Source organism: Acanthochromis polyacanthus, chromosome 8, assembly GCF_021347895.1.
Source record: "Acanthochromis polyacanthus isolate Apoly-LR-REF ecotype Palm Island chromosome 8, KAUST_Apoly_ChrSc, whole genome shotgun sequence".
Taxonomy (NCBI): Eukaryota; Metazoa; Chordata; class Actinopteri; family Pomacentridae; genus Acanthochromis; species Acanthochromis polyacanthus.
In genome coordinates this window covers 7,220,879-7,245,239 of record NC_067120.1, presented here as the reverse complement: position 1 = coordinate 7,245,239, position 24,361 = coordinate 7,220,879, and the positions used below count along the sequence as shown (strand labels likewise).

The following is a 24,361-nucleotide window of genomic DNA, read 5'->3' as shown; positions in this document are numbered from 1 at the left end:
ACTGGCCTCCACAGAAGAAGCATATTGTCCATGAGCCTAGAGGAGGCCCTGGTCCTGAGACCGCTGTGACCCCTTCTTTTAAGAAAGTCAGACATGCGGGGTGGGGCAAGTTCATGGAACACCTTGTAGATCAAACAAGCAAATTCTAAATTTTTCAGAGTCTCGAAGCTCAATAAGTTGCACTTCTCTAAGATATTACAAACATGATATGACATTGGTTTTCTATTGAAGACCTTTAACGATGTGTGCATGATGTTTCTTTCTGCTGTGTTTTCAGGGCCGTTCAGTATCAGTGGGTTGGTGGCTGAAACCTTAAACACAACCGCTATAAACCTGACTTGGATGAAACCGCTCGAGTACAAGGATGACTATAAATATTTGATTAAGACTACAGGCTGCCCCTCCAAAAACACAACCCATGCAGAAGAAATGGTGGTGATCTCAGGGCTCCAGTCTGGAACCAAGTGCACCTTCTGCATCTCCGTCATGGCTGCAAACGGCATCGAAGGGAAAGAAAACTGCACCTCTCAGTACACTAGTAAGTCTCCTACCTGTAGCTTCTCTTCCACTTCTCCTCTTCCTACTTTAATCTTTCTTTCTCGTCACATTAACAGGACCTGAGCCACGACTTCCCAGCATCTCCAGCAACGGCTCCAACAGTTCAGTTGTGGTGTCATGGACCAGACCTCCAAAGGGGAATATAGAGTTTTATAAGGTTTATCTAAACAGTACCTCAGGATTTTTAGATGGGCCAGTGGAGCTGAACACTAATGACACCTTCTACCAGTTTGAGAACCTGTCCGCTGGAACATTGTACAGCGCCATTCTGATCACATGCAGTGGACCCTTCAATGCATCGTCTGAATATGTTACTAATGCAACTTGTGAGTATCATAAATTTATTAGATTTTGAAGATTTCTGTGGTTTCATTTTAGAGATGACTAAACTTATTATCCCTAATTCTGCTGTTGGAACTTTTTTCGATACTCCAGGTTTTTATACATTTCAAGAGACTATGAAAAAAGACGGTACCAGAAAATACTGATTAGCACACAGGTTCTGCTGCATGAAAGCATTTGTGTGCAATACTATAGTAAAACGTAGGGATAGCAGATTATTGGTCATCAAGAAAGACCAATAATTGACATTTTAAACCCTTTAAATGTGCATATTGTAGTGAGAAATTAAAGTATTTTTAAAGTGGTGTTACTCAACTTGTTGAAGCTAATGTGCTGCCTCCACAGTCCCAAACCCTCCTGGACCGATTGAGATCCAGGAAAAGATGACCAGCTCCATTAAGTTCAACTGGGGAGAAGCTCCTCAGATGTCTGGCAGATCATTCCACTACCAAGTGACAATCAAACCATCCCAGGGAGGTGGAAACATCACGACCACCGCCACCAATCATACGTTTGCCTCCCTGCCTTCTGGGACTTCCTTCAACATCTCCGTGGTGACCGTGGGTGTTTGGGGTTTTGTGAGTAGAAGGGTTTACCGCAACATGGTCACCACAAGTAAGGCTTTTAGATTTGTACCCGAGCAATGTGTCCTCTTTCACCTTTACTACCTGGATTCATATTTTATATCTCTTTTTTCTTTACAACAACCAGGACCACTGAGTGTGCGGAATCTTACAGAGACTCCAGGGGAGGTGAGCGTAGCAGTCCATTGGACCAGACCTGACGAATACAAGGAGAGCTATCGTTACAATGTGACCTGGCAGAGATCAGATGGGGCCAACAATGCCAGCACCAAAATTCAATCACAAACTGAGGTTACCATCAACAACCTGGATCCTGGTAGCAGCTATAACATTAGCGTCACCACTAAGACCTCTGATGGGACGCTGGGTGCTCCAATAACGACTTCCACATGCACAAGTATGATCAAAGATTTGCACTGAAGTTCATTGTTCATATGTGATCATATGAAAAATGTTAAAGGAAGCTTATTCTTTATGGTGAAATAAGTTTTACTTTGTGATTTTGGGATGTTAGCTGAAGATGTCCTAGTATCTATATCTGTAATATGTTTTTTTAATTGAACAACAAGGGAATCCTCTATACCAGGGGTGTCAAACTCATTTTAGTTCAGGTTCCACATTCAGCCCAGTTTGATCGCCAGTGGACCGGAAGAGTAAAATCACACCATAATAACCGATAAATAACAACAACTGTTCACATTTAAGGAATTATCTTTTTACAAAACATCATGAACAACTTGAAATTTCTTAAGAAAAACATTCAATTTCAGCAGCATTATGCCTCAGTTTATCATTTACACATTACAACTTACAGAACACAGAGTTTCTACAAAGGAACAAAACATTTAGTCACAGGTATCTGTATCTAAACGATTACTTTAAGATCAAAATGACAAGTCAGACAAAAAAGACAAAAAACAACAAAAGCAAGAAAAGTATTACAAAAATCAGACGCAAAATGAAAAAAACGAGACAAAACGAAAATACACAAATGAGACAAACACACATGAGACAAACAAGACTGAAAATGACAAAAGTGAGAAACAAAACAACAAAAAGTGGACAAGCAAGACAAAAAAACACAAAACGACAAAAAAGACACAGAACATCGAATGAAGCAAAACGTAAAATGACAAAAATAAGACAGAAAACACAAACAAAGAGGAAACACAAAACGACAAAAACGAGAAACAAAACGACAAAAACATGAGACAAACGATAAAAGTCAGACAAAAAAACAACAAAAAACGACAAAATATTACAAAAATTAGACACAAGAAGAATGAGAAATTTAGTATTTGTCATGGTCTAGAAATTATTTTAAATATATAGTTTTACAAATTTACAGTTTGGCCTTAATGTCTTCCCTGCAATTTTTACACTTTACAAAGTCATCCCACGGGCCGGATTGGATCCTCTGGAGGGCCGGTTTTGGCCTGCGGGCCACATGTTTGACACCCCTGGTCTACACACTTAAAGCGAGTTTATGTTGCTTGTTCAGGAATCCTGCGATGTCAAGAGACGAATGAGGGTGGCTTATGTAAGAAATAAGGTTTACTGATATCAGGAGAAGTGATACAACGAGCAGCACTGTGATGTGACATGGGCAGCATCAATTCTGAGGATTCTCTTCAACTCTGGGGTTATACTGAGGTGGGAGGAATGCCGGATTTAGACTGCGACACAGTATGGAGACAACTTGTCTACTCATGGATGTCAACTAGACAATATCTCACCTTAATCCAGTCATGTTTCAGCATCTGCCTTTGTCAGGGTCAGATTAGGGCCTGAATGAATAGAATAGAATAGAATAGAATAGAATAGAAAGAATGAGCTCCCAGCCTCAATTTAGGAGAAGAAAATCTATAGGATCTACAACTTGATTTAAGGTGACTGCAGATGACGACTACACACAATTTTTGATCCAAATCAGTCGGACTTAAGATGCTTTAATATAACTTTTAAACACATTCAGGTATTTAGTCGTAAATGTGTGGCTTTTCCTGACATTTGTTCTTGTTTTGATCCTACAGGAGGCCGCCCAGTAAAAGATTTAACTGTTACAGGGCCCGAAACACAACAAACGCCAAAGTCATCCTGGCACTGGACCAACCCAACGGTCGGTTACTCTGGCTTCACCAATCAGAGTAAACAACGGAGAGATCGGCCACACGACCGGCACCTGCTAGTGATCATGCTGTTTCTCAACCTTCTTCACAATACTGTATATAGCTGGACTGTAGAGAACTTCAGAGCTGTGGAGAACCCAGCAATCATGAGAACTGTATCCTGCAAGACGGGCATCACAAGTAAGACACAGGAACTCTGGGAACGTTCTTAACAAAAAGTTAGATTGTAGGATAGCAGTGTGCAGACGTTTTGTCAAACATACAGTAGCCTACTAAGATAAACTGTTTTCTCTGCTGTTCAAATGCACCACTCCCTTTTAGATGCTGATTTAGTTTGTATTTATGTGTCTTGATTGATATACAGTTAATATTATCTAACTGTATTAATCAACTAACTTAAAGTTACTTCGCTTTTCATTTTCACTTTTGTGGTAATAACTTCTTAAAATGTAATATTCTTCTTTTATTTTGTTTTCAAAGCAATCCGCCCAGGGGCCAAACAGCTGTCAGTCACTTAGATGTGAAGAAGAACACGACAGGTTCTCCTTTAAAATAGAACACAGCATGCTGAACAGCTCGAATGGACCGATTACGTATATCGCGTGCTGGTGACAAGTTGATGCCCCTGGTGGGGTTTCCTTTCTTTTCATTTCTAACATCAGTGATCAGTATCAGATTGTGCTGTGTAAATCTATTTGTGTCAAAATGACTATTTTCTGTCTGTTGTCACAAATACTTACATTTTGTTTAAACTATTGTTTTTACATAACTATTAAACTCAGGTTAAAAAAGAATTTTTAAAGCGGATGACAGTTTTTGGTAATTCCCATCTTTCCAGAAAATGATGATTTGAAGGAGTATTTGGGGGAAAACTTACAACGGAGTGGAAAGAGAAGAAGACCCCCAGTGTACCCTGGCAACGAGCCACAAAACAGCATCGCCAAACCGCAAAGTAAAGAGGACCGTATAGTCGTAGGAAACGGGTCCAAATGGAAAGGTACACAAACGGTGCTCTGAATTCCAACAGGGAATACCAGTAAGAACACAAACCCAACCGTGTATTAAAACAGTGGCTGAGAATACACAGCAATAACACATTAGGACTGTTGCAGGATTTGCAATGAATTCAGAATTTAGACATTTTATTACATTTCAGTCACGTGCATGTTTATTTATTTAATAATTAGTTTTAACAGATTATTATTCACTATTTTTCAGTGTAGAAGTAATGCTGTTATTTGAGAGGGGATGGTTTAGAATAATTTTACATTGAAGTTGAATGACCATCTATACAAAATAGTGTCTTTAAGATTACCAGTGACAGAGATTATGAATGAAAAAAATCCACCAAATTTTTTCTACTGTAATATATGAGAATTATAGAAAATTATTTTAAATTTCTTAACCTACAGATATGCCATTGCAATATTCACTGGCTGGAATTACAACAACAAGAAGGCCTTGTGGATATCAACAGCTCGCTGGTCTCAATAACAGGCTTCTGTCCCGTTGTTAAACTCCCCATTGACCCAAGGTACCGTTTTAAGAATGAAACTGCTTTATTTATTTATTCATCGATCGCTATGAAGTGAATTAAGCAAATGCTGACTGACCTCTTTGTCTCTACATGTTAGCTGTGATTGGCATCGCTGTCGGAGCAACACTGGGAATTTTTTGCGTTCTCTTCTCGTCCTCATCGGCTTCATTGTCTACTGGAAGAGGTCTGTCACTGAACTGATATTAAATCAGTGTCTGTGGAACAAATGCTAAACTCACTGTATGTTACTGTCCTGCAGGATATCCAAAAAGAAACATCAGACATCCAGATCCAGTCCATGAGGTAAGGTTTTCATTTAGGACTTATTATACACTTAAAGTAAATACTCAACAACTGCTTCTGTAATTGTTGCTTTTTCCTCTTTGTTTTTCCAGAGCCAAAGTGTAAGTATAAATTCTTTAATTTATAAAATTGAATAAGGTGGTTTTCTGAACAAAACTCACCGCTCATGTCTGAAATCCCCATTTGAGCAGAAGCGTGCAGGTGAGGGTGGAGGGAAATACGAGGACTACTACAGGAAGCAGAAAGCAGACTCCAACTGTGCTTTGCCGAAGAATTTGAGGTGAAACATAATTTCAATGTTCAAGGGGCTGCTCATTTGAAGACAAATCTATTCAAAACAGACAATTAGTGCACAAGTAGTTATCAAATTGCACTAGTTGACAATGTTGTAAGTAATTTGTGCTGATAGTATAAAGAAATAAATCAGGACTGGTACAGTTTTACAGGACAAGTAGTGGAACTGCAGTAAATTGTAAAATAATTAATGTTACTGTCATTTGTCCTGCACATGTGGACGTCCAGCTATCAGTCAAGTCACTCTGTTCTCCGTTCATTTTAAGGATCTGAAGGTTGTTGGTACATCTCAGGCAAAAATACACGCGCTGACTTTGGATAACAAGCCCAAGAAACCGCTACAACAACGTGCTTCCCTGTGAGTCACCTGAACAGATCCACCTCTGCTGCTTCCACCAATAACACTCCTCAAACTACTTCATTACCTGTCATACAGTACCCGCTACCATTCTCCTGTTTTCGCTTGGCCAGCTACGCTAAAGTTATCACACATCTTATCATACATCATCTGCAAAATGCTCCCATCTCTTCCACATTTGTGTATTTGCAGCCGTAACATTTCATTTACCCTCTTGTTCGCCTCCTAGATGACTCGTCTAGGGTGAAACTCTCTATTATCCATGGAAGCCCACATGATGACTACATCAATGCTAGCTACATGCCGGTGCGTACTGACAGCCTTTACAGCAGCTCTCTGCCTCCATCATCTCATCACTGTCAATAAAAATGCTATTGAACATCATAACTGCTTGTTCCATTGCTTACAGGTCATTTAAATGGTTTCATCTATGTTTACTGTCGGAGAATCTCTGATAAAAAGTGAACCGTGGGCTGTTTTCTGTGGCTGGGCTGGTGTTTTATTTGACAGGGTTACCTCTCCAGGAAGGAGTTTATTGCAGCTCAGGGTCCTTTGCCCACCACAGTCAACGAGTTCTGGAGGATGATCTGGGAGAAGAATGTGCAGACTTTGGTCATGTTGACGCGCTGCAACGAACAGGGACGAGTGAGTACAGACACCACAGCTGGCTGGGTCAATATAGAATCATAGTTGAGGTTTTGCTGTTATTAGGCCTAAAATCAACATTTCTTTTATTCTAACCAAACACTACATGGCATTTTTACAGAAAGATTCTTTTAAATATTATGTATTCAGTTGAATAAAATCGAAATTGAAAGTTATTTCTAAAGATTTGTAGTAGACCTGTTGAGATGCCATAAATCCACACTTGACTCACACACTACTTTATAGTAAATAACTCAGTTTGTACATTCTGCGTCATAGTTTTGTCATTTGCGACATTTTTTTTAGTCATTTTTGGACTTATTTTGAGTCATTCTGGAAAATATTTCAGATATTTTGGAGAAGTTTATGTGATTTTTGGACAAATTATGAGTCATTTCATACAATATTTGAGACATTTTGACCAGATTTCTGTGGTTTTTTCTGAAATTGTGAGTTATTTTTGGTCATGTCTGAGTCAGTTTGTACATTTTGAGTAATTTTGAGATGTTTATGTCATTTGGACATCTTTTTGTAATTCTTTAGGAGCGTTTCTCTGCATTGAAGACGCTGCGTCTGCAGATGGGTCAAGATATAATTGCAGGACTTTTTGTATCATAGTTGACATTTTTGCTGTTTTCAGGCCTAAAATACATTCATGGACTGTGGGAAAGTGGAAAATCTGGCAATTCGTTCTGTTTTACAGTTCCTCTGTCTGATAAATGGCACCATTTAGGTGATTCTTTAAAAATAGAAGGCTCAGGTTTTGGGGTTCAGAGGGTGAAGACAAAAATAATATTTAAAAATACATTAAATTTATGATGTTTAAAGAAAAATAAAGCATTGTGCGACTGGAATTTACAAAAGTATGTCAAATCTAACTTTAACTAAAAACTAAAACTCTTGACCGATTTGTATTATATTGCAATTAAACCAACGTGAAGCTCGTCCCCTCACTGGATTTATGTGGATATGTGTGTGGCCCATCCTTAAATATATAAAGGCACACTGTCTACGACTATTTTAATGCTCATGTTCAGAAAATGCATCCTCACTGGTTTAAAATGGCTTATTCAACAAAATTTGAAAGTATTCCAAAAGCATCTTCGCATGTTATTATATTACCTGGAATTCTTGCCTTTTGCTGCAGCTGAACCGTTGTCTTCTTCCTGCAGGTGAAATGTGAGCAGTACTGGGTTCTGGCACCAAGCACTTTGAAAACATCACTGTGAAAACAACCTCTGAAATACCACTGGAAGACTGGACCATCAGGGACTTCGACATTAAAAATGTAGGTGTGAAGATGTGACAAAGACGACTATTAGGAGGGTAAAACACATCGCAGCGTATTTAAAAACTTCAGTTTAGAATAGATATCCTGTAGCTGTAACACACTGCTCAGGACTTGTTAATGTTGAAGTAAATGTGTGCAAGTAATACAGCAGTGCAAATACCCATCACCTGTATGTTTGAAGTATAGACAGATGGGCGACAAATGAAAGGAAAAACCTGAACCCTTGACTTCTACAGTGTTTCCTTAAATTATAGACTCCCTACTTATCTATACAAAGTTGTCCTAAGTGATCACCTTTATCCTATGATGACCCATTTTTATCCTGATGGGAGTGATCTCTTCACGGATGACAATACTCCCATCCATAGAGAATGAGAGAACGATTTGTTCAGTATATTTATGATGTGAATCGGATGCTGTGGCCTTCAGTTCAGAGTCAGCAGGTCTCAATCGTACACTTATGGGATATATTTGTGTCATGTTTCTGTAGCTACTCTGAATCTCTTCTTATTTCGCGTGTCCAAAATAACGCAAATACTGTTCGAAATTACTTCTAACATTTCCCAAATTACTCAGACAAAACCCTAAAATGACGGTTGGCGCTTAAAATCTGGTTTTAAAAAAACAAAAAAAATGTCCAAAATGATTTACATTTGTCCAAAGTGACCTAAAATCTGCCTAGAATAACTAAAAAATGTCCAAAGAGACTCAAACATGTCTAAAGTAAACAAACTAAAACTCCAAATGCATGTAAAATGACAAAAAGCACAAAAATACATAATAATGTAATTATTTGTTTTTATGTGAACATGTATTTTATTGTTCTTTTGTAAACTTTTCTGTTATTTTATGATGTTATATATCCTGACTTTTATATTAAAGGCCCATCTAGGGACAAGAGTTGGAAACTAGCATTTGCTATAAACTCTCTGTGCAGCACATCAGATTCATGCTAAGTAATGGAACTATGTTAAACTGCATCGTCCCTATCAAATAAATAAATTCAATTCAATTCAAAAATTCAGAGTTAAAACACATGAAAATCTGTACGAAATGACATGAAGCATGTACAGAATTATTTTGAAATTTGACAAAACAATCTCTCTGCTCATTTTGTGAGTCTTTGTGGCAGATTTTTTTAAAACTTTCTTGTCATATTAAATCTCATTTTGTGTCTTCTGTTTTTTCTAAATGAACACAAATTAAATGGAAGATAAACTGAACTTGAAAATGTAGTTTAATGTTTCCTCAAAGCGCAGAGTGACAAAAATATTTAGTTTACTGTCACAGAAAAGGAAAGAAATCAGTATATGTCATATATATCATGTATATGTAGAATAAATCTGGAAAAATAAGGAAAAAACTACATGAAACAAAATGGCAGAATACTGTAATGTTCAAAAACTGTAAAAAAATAAATAAATAAATAAATTGCAAAAAATGGCAAATATCAGATAATGATGTTGATTTAAATATAGTAAAAATAGTGTCTTTTTACAGCCAGACATCGTAAAAGAACAAATTAACATCTGTTAAAATAGATTTTTTTGTGCGGATGTTATTTACACTGTTGGTGTTTTTTTTTTATACATAACATGTAAATTCATACTTTTTTTTTCTCTGAACTAATTATCTATAATTTAACAAAACTGGAAAAAAGCGCATTAAAAATTAGTTAAAATTCTTTCATTCATTTTCAATTAATACAGTTTTATTTCAGATAATGGCAAATATCTGTAAAAGTATCATCTTTTTTTTGCTGATTTAGACACAGTAAAAGAACCAATTACCGTTTGTTAAAACAGATTTTTTTAATTTGTTTTTATGGTCGACATGTAAAATGTAACCATGTTAATACAACTTTTCTTAAATTTTACTAGTTAATTATCTGTAATTAAACAACTGGGAAAATTGTTAAAATAATGGTGCATTTTTTTAAAAATAAAAACTATATATTTTTTCCATAGGGAAGGAGCTGTGTGTACCTACCTTGTCTTGAGTGTTTCATGCAGGTATTCACAGCTATTCTGAGCGGGTGTGCTTTTTGTCCTGCAGGTGAAAACAGCAGAGACTCGTTCAATTCGTCATTTCCACTTCACAGCTTGGCCGGATCACGGTGTGCCAGAAACCACGGAGCTCCTCATCAGCTTCAGACATTTGGTCAGAGAGCACATGAACCAGTACTCCAGACACTCCCCCACTGTGGTGCACTGCAGGTCTGACAGGACGCACACACACTACTGCGTTCAGTTGGATTTTACCGTCTTAGAAATGGCTAAATAAAACACAGCTGATCTTGTTTCTGTCTCTTGTCTGTGTGTGTTGTCAGTGCTGGCGTTGGACGCACAGGCACCTTCATCTCCATCGACCGTCTCATCTTCCAGATTGAAAGGGAAAACATCGTGGACGTGTTCGGCATCGTTTACGACCTGCGCATGCATCGACCCCTGATGGTCCAGACGGAGGTAGAAAACACTCACTGGGGTTTTTTTTGGTGTTTGAGAAAACGCTGCAGCTCGCTGAACTTTTGCGCCTTTTCTTCTTTCAGGACCAGTATGTGTTCTTGAACCAGTGTGCCTTGGACGTCATCCGGTCGAGGACGGGCACCAACGTGGACCTGATCTACCAAAACACGGCTGCGCTTTCCATTTATGAGAACGTGGAACCAAAGAAAAGGTATTCAAAAAATGGATACCACAACGCATAGACCCGGGAAGTGGTTCACTTCTTCTCTAACTGAGCAGACATTTGTAAAGGGAAGATTGTGCCGTATTTATTTTTATATCTGCCACGCTTTTGTTAAGAATCTTCTGACTTTCTGGATTTATTTTGTGATATTTATTTGTTAAAGATGTTGTTTGATCATGGAGAATATGGAGATGCAATAGTGAACATAACCACTGACCAAAAGAAATGTGTCAACTTCTGCCTTGGATTCTCTCCTGTTATTGCAGATTTTTGTACATTGCTCTGTCGTTTTATAATATCTCTCTGCTTACTACTGTGTATGACTCACTGATGATCACATTTCTTGGCTCAGGAAGTATGTCGGATGCTGTATAGGTATTATTAGAGACACTTTTGATAAAGAGAATGGTGTAATTAATTGATCCTTTAGAAGTGCCTTGTACAAAACAAATGCTGGTACACTGTGTGCCTTTTTAACAACCTGTATGCTTAACACCACTAGGTGGCACTCTTCTTTTTGTTTTGACCTGAGAAAGACAAATAGGGACTGTTGTGATATTGTCTTGATACAGGAAGCTGAAAAGTAGCCGTTTTGTTGCATATCTTACACCTAAATTAACTGTGCAATGTGTTTTAATTACGTTTGTTGTACACTGTATTGTGAATAATGCACTGGATGCATTTGTCTTCTACACTGTCCGCTATAGAGATGTTTTTATCAGGGATCTTGATTGGCCAGTGCTTTGTGAAACTGTTTATTTTTGCCATTTCACCCCTCAGGAAGTCAAAGAAAACTGGCAGCTGTGGTGTGAAAAAAATCCACTCTGGACCGGTGTGTTAAACTTAGAGGTCACATCCGTTGTTTTGTGTCGTTAATGCCCGTATTTTCTACTTCGTACATTCCTCACAGAAACTGTAAAGTTATGTCACTTCCTGCTACATATCTGATCCATCTATGGACATTTCCTGTTACAAAAAGAAAACAATCTCCAGGGAACCTTGAGCTTTATTCTCAGCTTCTAAAGGGCAGAATTTTTCCATGAGGCAGGTACTTTTTTTTTTTAATGGTTGATGTATGTGGTTAGTCTGTAGATATTTCTAAGTCCATGTTATGTTTTTTATTACATACATATATCATATAAATGATTTTAAGTGAGCACTTATGTTCTTTTTAAAAATGAAAGATAATTTTAAATAGACGTGAAGTTTTAGTTTGTTGTCGTTGACGTGCTTTATACGATGCTTGCTGGTACAATGCAAATATATAAAATATAAAAGAGAGCAAGGAAATAAAATGTGTATAGCTTTCAATCTGTCAAATGAAACGAGATTAAAGATGTTATTACATGACAGCCTCAGTGTCCTCTTTCCTAGAATCCTCCAGCTTCGATATGATTAAACCGTCATACCTCTGATATAATGTGAGTTTTGATCACAACATTCTAGCGCAGGGGAGTCGCTCCTCTTAGTTCAGGTTCCACAATCAGACCGGTATGATCCCAAGTGGGCCAGACCAGTAAAATCACAGCATAATAACCTTTCAATAACAACTCCAAATTTTTCCTTTGTTTTAGTGCAAAAAAGTTCACATTTAAGGAATTATCTTTTTTACAAAACATTTTGAACAACCTGAAATTTCATAAGAAAAATAAATTCAATTTCAACAAAATTATGCCTCAATTTATCATTTACACATTACAACCTACAGATCAGAGTGTCAACAAATACACAAAACATTTAGTCACCGGTATCGATATAATATTTTACCTTATGATCAAAATGACAAAAAAGAAGAAAAAAAACGGACAAAAACACAACAAAAATTACAAAAATGAGACACAAAATGACAAAAACGACAAAAGCGAGAAACAAAATGATAAAAAAAAATGCAACAAACGACAAGAAACAAATAATGACAAAAAATAGATTCACACAAGCAAGACAAAAAAAAACAAAACAACAAAAATGATACACAAAACAACCCATAAAGCAAACCACAAAATTACAAAAACACGAGGAAACACAAAATGACAAAAGTGAGAAACAAAATGACAAAAAAATGCAACAAACGACATGAAACAAAACAAATGAGACAAAAAAATGACAAAAAAGTTACAGTGACAAAAAAAATTACAAAAATGAGACATAAAATGACAAAAGCAAGAAACAAAATGACAAAACAATTCATAAAGCAAAACACAAAAATAAGACAAAAAACACAAGTGACAAAAAGGAAACACAAAACGACAAAAACAAGAAACAAAATTACAAAAACATGAGACAAATAACAAAAACAAGACAAAATATTACAAAAATAAGACACGACAAAATCTAGTATTTTACTTTATGATCAAAACAACTTGTCATGGTCTAGGAATTACTTTAAATTTATTGTTTTGCCAATTACAATCTGCAGTTAATGTCTTCTCTGTAATTTTTACACTTTGAGGGCCAGATTGGACCCTCTGGCGGGCTGATTTTGGCCCGTGGGCCGCATGTTTGACACCCCTGTTCTAGCATCTTGTTATATTTTACATTTTATTACATTTTTATGCTGATGAATTCATTACGCAAATAGTTTCTGAATGGCTTGAGTCAAATGTGAAGCTCTGAAGTACTAAAACAATGCAGCGCTGCGTGCTGCAGAGGAGGACTGAGCCGGCACACCTCTGCATTATTCAATTTTGGAGTTTTGCAGGTAGCTAAGTGCACCCCAGCAGATGAATTAATAATGGCATTTCACTTTCTTTTTACTCCACGAGGAAAAAGCTTCTTTATTTATTTATTTTTAAACACAGACTTCAAAATTTTTTTACAGCTCAGACGTGTTTTTGAGGGCAATCATCTCTCATGGTGGTAATATAAGATTCTGCCTGCGTGTCAGCTTGGATATGTCCAACATTTCTAAAGCCTTCTGCAGTATGCCCCCTCCTCCCCATACTTCTCCATCTCTGCCCTCCACTCCTCCACGTCATCTTTGCTTCATGTCTCTCAGATCCACAAGTTGGATATAAAAATAGATCTGGCATTTCAGTGCCTCTTTCTAGTTTCCTATGCTGTGAGATGCAGCAGAAAAGTATACAAAGAGCTGTTAATCCGGCTGGGAATCCAACCTGCAAATGCAAAATTAAAATAGGACAAAAGATAACTGGGTGATCCAAATTTAATGATGAGCTCAAATACTTACGTGTAAATCCACCGTAATGGATTACACCGGGATATTTTTTGTCTCTGAAAAGAAAGAAAAAAAACAGAAATGAGGATGTGTGCCCTATTTAGTGGAAAAACACAACCACGCAGACTTTTTTTAAGTTACAATCTGACTCTGAGTGGATTTGATATTAACATGTTTTGGTCATTTTACAACCCTGACACAGCTTAAAATCATTCGGTAAAGCTCTGATGAAGATTCAGTTCATAGCAAGACAACATAAAGGCACAGTGGTCCAGGAATTTAAATATAAAAGTTTAGAACAACGTGGAGCTAAAACTATAAAATAGGACTTGGTGAAAGTTAGCAGAGTTAAAAGTTTTCCTCTAAACAGCAGGGTTTTACATATTTACTGTGATAATAGAAATGTGTGATAATGTTGACTCTTTTCTGTAGTTGTGGAGGGAAACTCAGACCAAGCACTGTACTTTTCAGAAAATACCGTTCATTTAATCCATTTTAATACATTTCTCGGAAAGGTAGAATTATGTTACATACTATTTTGATATGATTACAAAAGCAATTTAAGAGTAGAGCTATATAATACCTAAAATTAGAGGCATATCAACCAGATAAAATGGCAATAATACAGTGAACTTCTATATAATATTTTATGCTACCTTATGAGTACTTTTACATTCAACACTTGAAGTACATTTTGCTGATAATACTTCAGTATGTGAGTGTTTTCACATTGTGCGGTGCTACATTTGACTACAACTAGGACTTTAGTACCATTTATATTATTTGTACCACTGTGAAATACCCAATATTTTTGTTTTCCATATTATAGGGGTACAAATGTTGATTATATAAAATAACAAATTAATTAAACCAACCAAAAATAAATGATGTATTTACAATGTAGAAATAAGTGAATCAACTGAAACAAACAAAAAAAAAACTGCTGGAGTTAAAATAAGATTAAATTAAAGACCTGAAATGCCCTTAGATTAAAACTGAATTAAACTTTTGTGCAGGTTGCAGGTGTATGCGGAGTAAAACTGCATTTCACCACAAAAATTTGTTGAAATTTTAAAAAGAAATATTGCACGTTACAGTGAGAATAAAAGCATTAAAAGCCAAAGTTTGTAAAAGGACAAAAATGCTCATCCGAGTTATGCGAAAGCAAACAAATCAACTTTAACAAGAACAACTGGGGGTAAAATAAGATTAAATTATGACCTAAACTGCCTTAAGTTTAACTGAATAAAAGCTTTTGTGCAGGCTGCAGATGCACGGTGAATAAAATTGGATTTCACCACAAAAACTGGTTGAAATTTTTAAAATGAAATATTGCACATTACATTACATTGGTCAAAAAAATTAAAATATTGATCAGAGTATTCACAATGTTATAATAACAAATGGATCAATTAAAGCAAGAGGACCTTGAGGCAAAATAAGATTAAATTAAAGACCTGAAATGGTCTTTGATTAAAACTGAATTAAGTTTTTGTGCAGGTTGCAGGTGGATAGAGATTAAAAACTGGATTTTGCCACAAAAAATGTTACAATTTTGAAATTAAATATGCTGATCAGAGTGTTTACAGTGTAAAAAACAAATGAATCATCTAAAACAAGAAGAGCTGGAGTTAAAATAAGATTAAATTGAACATCTTAGGTTAAAACTAAATGAGGTTCTTGTGCATGTTGCAGGTGCATGGGGAGTAAAAACTGGATTTCAGTGGAATCCAGTGTAATTTGAACATGCATTGTGTGGCAAATGCACAACAGTTTAAGTGATCAAAGGGCTTAAATGCGCATTATGTGATGGTGAAATTGCATAATAACAATAATGGTGTTTTCCTTAGTAGGTCACGTACCTCACGGTGCATGTGTGCAGCTGCATGCAGCAGGTGTCGTGCGGCGCTGCGGCCACAGGTGTCGCCAGAGCTCCCAACTGGCAGCAGCAGGAGGATCCAGTCCGCTCCGCACCGACTCTCCATGTTGAAGGGGAGCAACTTCTCCTCCAGCCGACTTCCACGGTCCGCCGTACCCCCTCGACCCCGCCGTCTGCTCACACAACCCCCGTGCTATGACACTGGACCGGGGAGGAATCCGTGGAACTGCCGTATGAGCGCCTCGCTGGTCGACAGAGAGTGAGTTTGTCTTTACTCCACCACGCCAACACAGCGGCGGAGATAACTTGCTATTTTTAGCGAACGTTACTTCTATTTACCCAACTAACGGCTGTTTTTAACGGGCTAACTTGTGCTAGCTAGCGGAGCCCCCCATTAGCGCTGAATGCTGACAATTTGCTTCTTTTTCCCGGCGTTCACACGGTGTTTCTAGGCAGCCTGGCGTCGCTGTATTTGGAGGAATTCGGTTCGGTGGCGGTAGTAACGTTATCCGATTGGTTTCGCCCCGTCTGGCTGGGTAGTGGCTAACGTTACTAGCTCGCTACCCAAAGTAAACCCCCGTCTCCACGTTAGCGGAGCGGACCGAGCCCCATGCGGCTGCTGCTCGGCTGTCACCCGTTTGCATAGCAACCGTGAGCCTTTAGCCGATGCCTGGGGTGGCACTGACAAGCAAGGGCAAGTACCTCTGGTTTTGTTCTCTCCTATTTATTCGGTCCCTGCTATCACCTGTTTTAAATTGGACCGATTTAAAAGAAGCAGCGTAAGAGCGCATGTGGCATTGCAGCCGTCGGAGGAACAGTGATTAAACGAGCTCCAAACAGCCTGGTAGTGGTTATTGTAATGGCATGCACGGTGCAAAGTGTTACATTTACTTTCAGGATGCAGAGTGGGACTGCAGCTTACTAAAAGCAGAGTCGCTAGTGGACATTTAAATGTCACATTAATGCAGCGCAGGCCAAGACACATTTAGCAAGGTTCACTTTTACTAGTGCAATGCCAAACCTACAGCGTTGTGTTGTTGTAACTGCTCCTAGGCTTTTCTTGCTTTTTAATTCTCTAAATTAGGCTAGCTATTTTTCGTGTAATGACTGCTTGTGATTAGAGCTAGACAACTAAATTGATCAGTATTGGCATATTGCAGGTATTTTGGTGCCAGTGAACACCAGCTGGTAATTCCCTTGAAATTGCAGTACAAAATGACCCCTGTAAAGCTTGAATTGACTTTAATCTGTTTCAAAATTAACTGTTTTTCTTCTCATGACAAAGCGTTTTTGTTATTAACAGGCTATTTTAGTTAGGAATAAAATGTGGGACTTTCACTGGGCCAATGCCAAACCCGCAGCCTTGTGTTGTGGTTTCATTTGTTGTGACTTCTAGCAGGCTTTTCAGGCTTTTTGTTTTTCTAAATAAGGCTCACTGTTTTTAGTGTAATGACTGCTTGTGATTAGAGTTAGACAACTAAATTGATCACCAAAACATTGTAGTACAAAATGACCCCTGTCAAGCTTGAATTGACTTCATGAATTGTTTTTCTTCTCATGACAAAGCCTTTTTATGATTGGCATGAGACATTGATTAGAAATTAAACATGGGACTGGTGATTGTAGCTGAACGGCTGTATTGATCAGTATTGGCATATTACAGAGTGCACACCAGCTGTTAATTACCAAGAAACTGCAGTACAAAATTACCACTGTAAAACTTTTATTTACTGCATTCTATTTCAAAATTAGCTATTTTTCTTCTCATGATAAAGCCTTTTTGTCATTAACGTGCTATTTTGGTCAGAAATTAAATGTAGGACTTTGACTAATGCAATGCCAAACCTGCAGCCTTGTGTTGTGGGTTCATTTGCTGTGACTGCCAGTAGGCTTTTCTGTAGAAATCTCTCTAAAACTGTAATTAGCTTTATATCTTTCTAAATTAGGCCTGCTAGTTTTCGTGTAATGACTGCTTGTGGTTAGAGCTAGACAATTAAACTGATCAGTTTTGGCATATTGCAGGTATTTTGGTGCTGTTAATTACCAAGAAAGTGCACCACAAAATGACCCCTGTAACACTTGAATTGACTTTAATCTATTTAAAAATGAAATATTTTTCTTCTCATTACAAAGCCTTTTTGTTATTAACATGCTATTTTGGTTAGAAATTGAATGTGGGACTTGTGATTAAAGCAGGACAGCTGAATTGATCAGTGTTAGCATATTGCAGATGTTTTGGTGCACATTTGCTGTTAATTACCAAGAAATTGCAGTACCAAATGACCCCTGAAAAGCTTGAATTGACTTTATCTATTCCAGAATGAAGTATTTTTGTTCTTATGACAAAGCCTTTTTATGATTAGCATGAGATATTGGTTAGAAATTAAATGTGGGACTTTTACTAGCACAGTGTCAAACCAGCAGCCTTGTGTTGTGGGTTCATTTGTTGTGACTGCTGGTAGGCTTTTCTAGCTTTTTACTTTTCTAACTATTTTCCGTGTAATGACTGCTTATGATTAGAGCTAGACAGTTGAATTGATCAGTATTGGCATATTGGAGATATTGTGGTGCCAGTGCAGACCAGCTGGTAATTACCTACAAATTGCAGTACAAATGACCCCTGTAAAGCTTGAATTGACTTTATTCTATTGAAAAATGAAGTGTTTTTCTTCTCATGACAAAGCCTTTTTGTTATTAACATGCTGTTTTGGTTAGAAATTAAATGAGGGACTTGTGATTGAAGCTAGTCAGCTAACCTGATCAGTTCTGGCATATTATAAATATGTTGGTGTTACTGAATATCAGCTGGTATTTTTCCAAGAAATTGCTGTACAAAATGCCAAAACACCGTATGTTTAAAGACGTTAAGAAGTACAGTTTTCTTTACATAGCTTGCCGACCACAAGTTTATTTTTTGACTGCAAAACTGTGTGTAGTACTCACCACATATCTAAGTCATAACTAATAAAAAAAACAACCTAAAATGTGAATGATTAAGCAGCGTATCATCATCCAATTTTTGTTATCAGCCATATGCCCACTTGTGCTTGTGGCATTTAAACCTCAATGAGACAGTGACTAAATGTGGAGATTTTTCAGTGCTACTTCACCTCATCCCTCTGCCTCTATTTCCAGTGTAGACAAAGATAGAAGAGCACATCATCTCCAATCGTGTGACATTAACGTGGGTTGGGCTTTGAAAAACGTGAATAACACTCAAGTGCACTTTAGTTAATAGTTGAAAGGGTTTCTGGAATGTGTCACTGGAAATACTGGAAAAGAAAATCTCAAGAGAAGGCGAGCATAAGGGGAAGTGATTACCGGAGCACAAGAAGTGAAATGTTAGGTGATATCTGGGAAATTACAGTGAAGCGAGAAAAGACACTTTTAATAGTCCAATCTCTTCTTCTCTGCAAATTCTTTATTTGCATTTCTGTCGGAGTGGCTTCCACAGAATGATGAAAAGATCTAATATCCAGCATTACACTTCTCTGTCAGACTTGCTTTGGGCATAAATTGATCTGATTTTGAATGACAGCAAAATGTCAGACTGCGACCGGTGTCAATAGCAGAGGTGGTTCCACAGCAAGCATTTGAAGGTCATTATTATTGTTTGGCCATTGGAATTGGGTCATGAAATCATTAACAACAAACACTCCTTCTATTGACATATCTGATTTTTGTTTACATAAGTCTGTGTTGCTCTGAAGAGTATCCGCCCAATGCCCTTCATCAAACTGTGCGCTAAGGCTCTATTACTAAACAAACAAACAGACTTTATCCAACTTTGCCTTAATAAAGATGGGAGCTTTTCTGAGCTGATCTGTTAACACCCAAGGTCCGGTCAGGCCATGTGGCGGTCTACCTTGCTCTAATCAGGTGGGGATATTTAATGGTGTTGGGCCCTAAGCCTATCAACTGGAACTGTGGCTTTGCACAGCCTTGAATCACAAATGGGGAGAGAGTAGTAGTGAATGAAGGAAAGCGAAAGAGGTGGTGGGGAATATGAAGAGCTGTTTGAGTCACTTTCTGTGGGTGGTTAGCGCTGGTTTTTTTCTATCGCTGCTTTTTTCTAGCAGGACGACACAGCAACAGATGTCCCAACTTCCATGCTGTGCTGTGAAGGAAAATGCCGTGTCCAACTGCATACTATGGACCTGCTCCTGAAGAAGAAGCCAGCCAGGGTAATGCTGGTGGACTAGAGCAGGGGTGTCAAACTCATTCTAGTTCAGGGGCCACATTTGATCTTAAGTGGGCCGGACCAGTGAAATCAGAGTGTAATGACTTATAAATAACCACGACTCCTGAAGTTTCTTTTCGTTTTAGTGCTATAAAGTACATTCTGGAAATTTCCACATTTAAGGAATTATCTTTTTGCAAAACATCACGAACAACCTCAGAAAAATAAGTTCAATTTCAACAACATTATGCCTCAGTTTATCATATAAACATTACAACTTACAGATCACAGAGTGTCTACAAAGACAGAAAATATTTAGTTGCAGGTATCTGGAACTGAACAATATAGTATTTAACTTTATGATCAAAATGACAAAAGTCAGACAAACAAAAAAAACGAGACAAAATATTACAAAAATCAGATGCAAAATGACAAAACAAGACACAAAGCGACAAAAAAATTGACAAACAACATAAGAGAAAAAAACACAAGCAATACACAAAACAACAAATAAAGCAAAACAAAAAATGATAAAAATAACACAAAAAACACAAGCAAGACCAAAAGGAAACACAAAACAACAAAAACATGAGGCAAACGACAAAAATCAGACCCAAAAAACAAGACAAAATAGTTTTTAAAAAAAGGGGGGGGGGAGACACACAAAATGACAAAAATCATAATTTGTGATTTTACAAATTTACAATCTGCAGTTGATGTCTTCTCTTTAATTTTTACACTTTTAAGGACAGATTGGGCGCTCTGGATGACCAGTTTTAGCCCGCGGGCCGCATGTTTGATACCCCTGGTCTAGGAGTTGGAGATGTTGACTGTGAGGCTGGAAACCATCGCTTCTCTGTATCAATCAGTCTAATCAGTGATATCTACTAAGAAAGCAGACAAAAGTGCTTCAAAAATGACCTGTTGACCAACATTTGAATTCGAAAATGTGACACTTTTAGCTACTCTTAATTGTCCTTGAGAATTTTTCAGCTGATGCTAGCCCCTGTAAAGTATTAGTTTGAATCTAAGTGCTCTTCACAGTAGTAGTGTCCTACTCAAGGGTTGATAAGTGGCTCACTGCTGTTCCAGTTCCCCAGAGACATAAAAGCTTTCCCCGACATCTAGTGGGGGAATCTAGGCTAATACTGCTCCATATTGAATCTGTCTCTCTGTCCCCTGAGAGCAAATGCACTGTTAGCAGCTTCTGTTGTGCCAAGTTTCCCTTCCCCTTCCTTGTCGTACAGAATTTATTCTTCCGAAGTTACTTTACAACTGTAAACTGGCTTTTATGGCTACAAACAGTTCCCTTCGTCACAGAAAATTATTGTTTTTGTAGAGGAAAAAGCTCATTCATCTGAACACTTGAATTTTCAAGGTATTTTTTGGACTCAAACTGAAGGAAAAAGAGCCAATGAGAATGATCCTGAGCACACATAATAAGATATTTAAAGCCAAAAACCAAATACACACACTGTTTGTACAGAATTCATGTTATAGAAGTCATATTTACATTATTGGAAATGCTGCTAAACCTGTGCTAATCCCCTCCAGCCCCGTTTTATTTGCTGTAACATTAGCTGTTTGTCATATTGACTCCAGGATTATTACATCCTGTAATGTCTGCAAACAGTAGTCTTTTGTGCTGGTGCCACATTAATCTGGGGAAGCAGCTTTCCTTTTTCTCTTTACAAAAGTAAGACAAAGACAAACATTTGGTTCTTTACGACTTCTGAAATCATATTATGCTTTGTCACAATATTTTATGTACAAGACAAAATTGGATTTCTCTGTTCTGAGATTGTCTAGCAGAGTAATAGGAATGTTTCGTGCATTGTGTGTCTTACAATCTCCTTAGTTTTCCTGTTGTTTTCTTAATAAAAAACCTAAAAGGACAGTCGTTTGTAATGGGCATATCCCCAGTTTTGTCTCCTACTAGTGCACCTGATTATACAATTCCAATTCCGACAACCTATGCCAGTTTATTTATTAGAAGATGCATTTTAAAGCCAAATTTTCCACTCTGACTCCACATGAAAAGCAGCCTTTAGGTTTATCTGCACAGTTCCTTTTTCTTTGTCCTTTGCTTAGTGTGTCACACACAAACAAACAATTTTCAGGTTTCCAACTAACCTCCTGACCCACAGACTGTGTTCCTGGGTATCTGGCTAGCTTGCGTCTGTATTTATAGAGCCGGTTTACCACTATATATCCACCACTCATCTTTTTACAGGCTGCCGTGAGCTCGCGCCCCTGCAATCAATATCCACCTCTCACACATTTTTTGCTTATTGTATGGAGCTGCTGCTTGTGTAAATGCAGCCAGTTTTACTCAGGAATCGGTGTTTTCACTTTGTGGAAATTCAAGGTACTATCATGTTTTGTGTACTTGGATTTAGTAGCTTTTAGAAAACAAGCAGCCATGCAAGTTTATTCACAGGTATTCAACTGAGATGCTTCCTGTCTGCGTTATGCTCTTTATAATGTATTTATTTTGTTGAACAGTTTTGCTAATTTTCCAACTGTACCATTATGAGGCACGAACACATATGTCCCTCTCCAAATCTGCGTTTATTTTCAAGCTGTTTCTGAGATGCAGGACTCTCACTGAGATTTCATCCAGTCCCTGAAAATGATTGCCACTGTGCACACCCCATGTCAAATACTGTTAATCTGCAGCTTCAAGGGATAAGCTGGAGCATCTGTGTTGAGTTTACGACAGGGCTGTTGTAGGTTTTTTGGCATACTTTCAACACAGTGTTTTATTACGAAAGAGGTGTTGCTGAGAGGCTTTGTTACGTCATCAGTCTGTCAAAGCCCCCGTTGGAGGGTCATCATGAGGCTCTGTGCAGACTGAGTCAGATTGGCTCAAATTTTTTGGCATCTGGATGTTTTTATGTTATGGCATTTCATTGCCTAGAGACAAATCTGTTAATACTTGTTGATCTAATGTTGCTGCTTGTTGCTTTGAAAAACGAATAGAGGCGGCGTTGTATTTAGGAGACCGTAGTGTCTGTTTTTCTGATGACTAGTGGGGGGGAGAAAGTGACACTGTTAGTTTACACTAAACGGAAACTTGCGACACTCTGCCGTAGCCGTCCATGCCAGGCAGCCCTAAAAAACTGAGCAGCACTGCCCTAACCTTTCCAAGACCTTGGGTTTCAGAACATGGGTGCTTTCCATGACATGGGACCATCATCTGATCTCAGTCTTAAAGTGATACTCCATCCAAAATTGGCTCTAGCACCCAGCACATGTGCATCAGAGGTGGCTTTAGCTTTGAAATTTACCAGATAGTGCCTTAGACAGTGTGTGGGTGCAATATTTCTCTACAGTGACAAAGTGCCAAAGCAAGAACGAAAATAAAAATGTTCGTAGAAACTTCTTATATCACTGCTGCAGCTTTTATTTCTGCCCTTACCCTCCCTCCAATGTTTGTGTCTCCCTGCTTCTAGCATTTCCCCCTGCTTCCGCTCTTTTGTACTCGGATAAACACATCTTGGTCTGATCTTTGTACTGCAGGCACAGAGAAGAAATTGATATCGATCTTCATGTCTGATTCCTGGTATGGGAGCAGGCCAGTGTATTTTGTGTATTTTTGTGAATATTGCCCACTAAGTCTACTATACAAGACAGCTGTCTGTATTTTTCTGTTTTGTTAACTGTTGTGTAAACGAGGGACATGATGTGAAGTGATGGTGCTACAAAGTATATTGCTACATGTTACGCATTTTTTAAAATTGTCTCTAAGTTATATGAAACATAAATATCACTTTGTTTTCCACATGGAAATTATTAAGTAGTGTGCAGAGGAAAGAAAGGAATCTTATTTGCCCCCTACAGATGAACACACTGAAGTGAATGGTAGGCTGATCTCATTGGGCTGATAGCTTTTCTCCCGTCGTTAATTGATTGCGTGGCACATACTACGAAGGTTTAATGAACAGGCATCTCTATTAGTGTCAAAGTTTATTAAATGATATTCATGTGTGACTTTTATTTAACTATCTTGCAGGAGGGAGAGAGAAAGGTGGGCGAGCTTGAGAGAGCAAGTGAATGGAGGTAACTGACACTCCGATTTAATCCGTACTTATAGAAGGATTAGTAGAACATGTGATATGTATGTCTTCTGTATAAAAGAGGTATTAAGACACCCTGTCTTCCCTCTTATTGCAGACTATAAGTATAATTCTGATAAGACTGCTTTGCAATTGTGTTTGAGGTGTGTAAGATGAAAGAGCAGCTTGGTGATCGGCCTCCCACAGCCAGAGTTCACTTATGAAGATTAACTACTGCGGTTAATATTTTGATAGTGTGCAGAATGTTGGACTTTATGATAAGTAGAAGTCTAACATAATGTTCATACAGAGGATGTTTGCAGCAAAATATTTTAAATGT

General features: G+C 37.8%; 2 protein-coding genes across 2 annotated transcripts in view; both read left to right on the top strand.

Moving 5' to 3' along the window:
* Nucleotides 1-12,081, top strand: part of LOC110951043 (fibronectin) — a 51,515-nt gene extending 39,434 nt beyond the window's left edge. Inside the window, 15 exon segments of the mRNA XM_051952063.1 lie at nucleotides 278-538; nucleotides 615-884; nucleotides 1,246-1,515; nucleotides 1,612-1,898; nucleotides 5,645-5,711; nucleotides 5,714-5,733; nucleotides 6,014-6,079; nucleotides 6,081-6,105; nucleotides 6,335-6,411; nucleotides 6,616-6,750; nucleotides 7,923-7,941; nucleotides 7,944-8,038; nucleotides 10,097-10,257; nucleotides 10,371-10,506; nucleotides 10,590-12,081. Coding sequence (XP_051808023.1) covers nucleotides 278-538; nucleotides 615-884; nucleotides 1,246-1,515; nucleotides 1,612-1,898; nucleotides 5,645-5,711; nucleotides 5,714-5,733; nucleotides 6,014-6,079; nucleotides 6,081-6,105; nucleotides 6,335-6,411; nucleotides 6,616-6,750; nucleotides 7,923-7,941; nucleotides 7,944-8,038; nucleotides 10,097-10,257; nucleotides 10,371-10,506; nucleotides 10,590-10,748 — 2,048 coding nt within the window. The 3' untranslated portion in view covers nucleotides 10,749-12,081.
* A 3,755-nt stretch (nucleotides 12,082-15,836) lies between these two features.
* Nucleotides 15,837-24,361, top strand: part of osbpl5 (oxysterol binding protein-like 5) — a 50,718-nt gene continuing 42,193 nt past the window's right edge. Inside the window, 1 exon segment of the mRNA XM_051951748.1 lies at nucleotides 15,837-16,042. The gene's annotated coding sequence lies outside the window, so the exon portion shown is untranslated.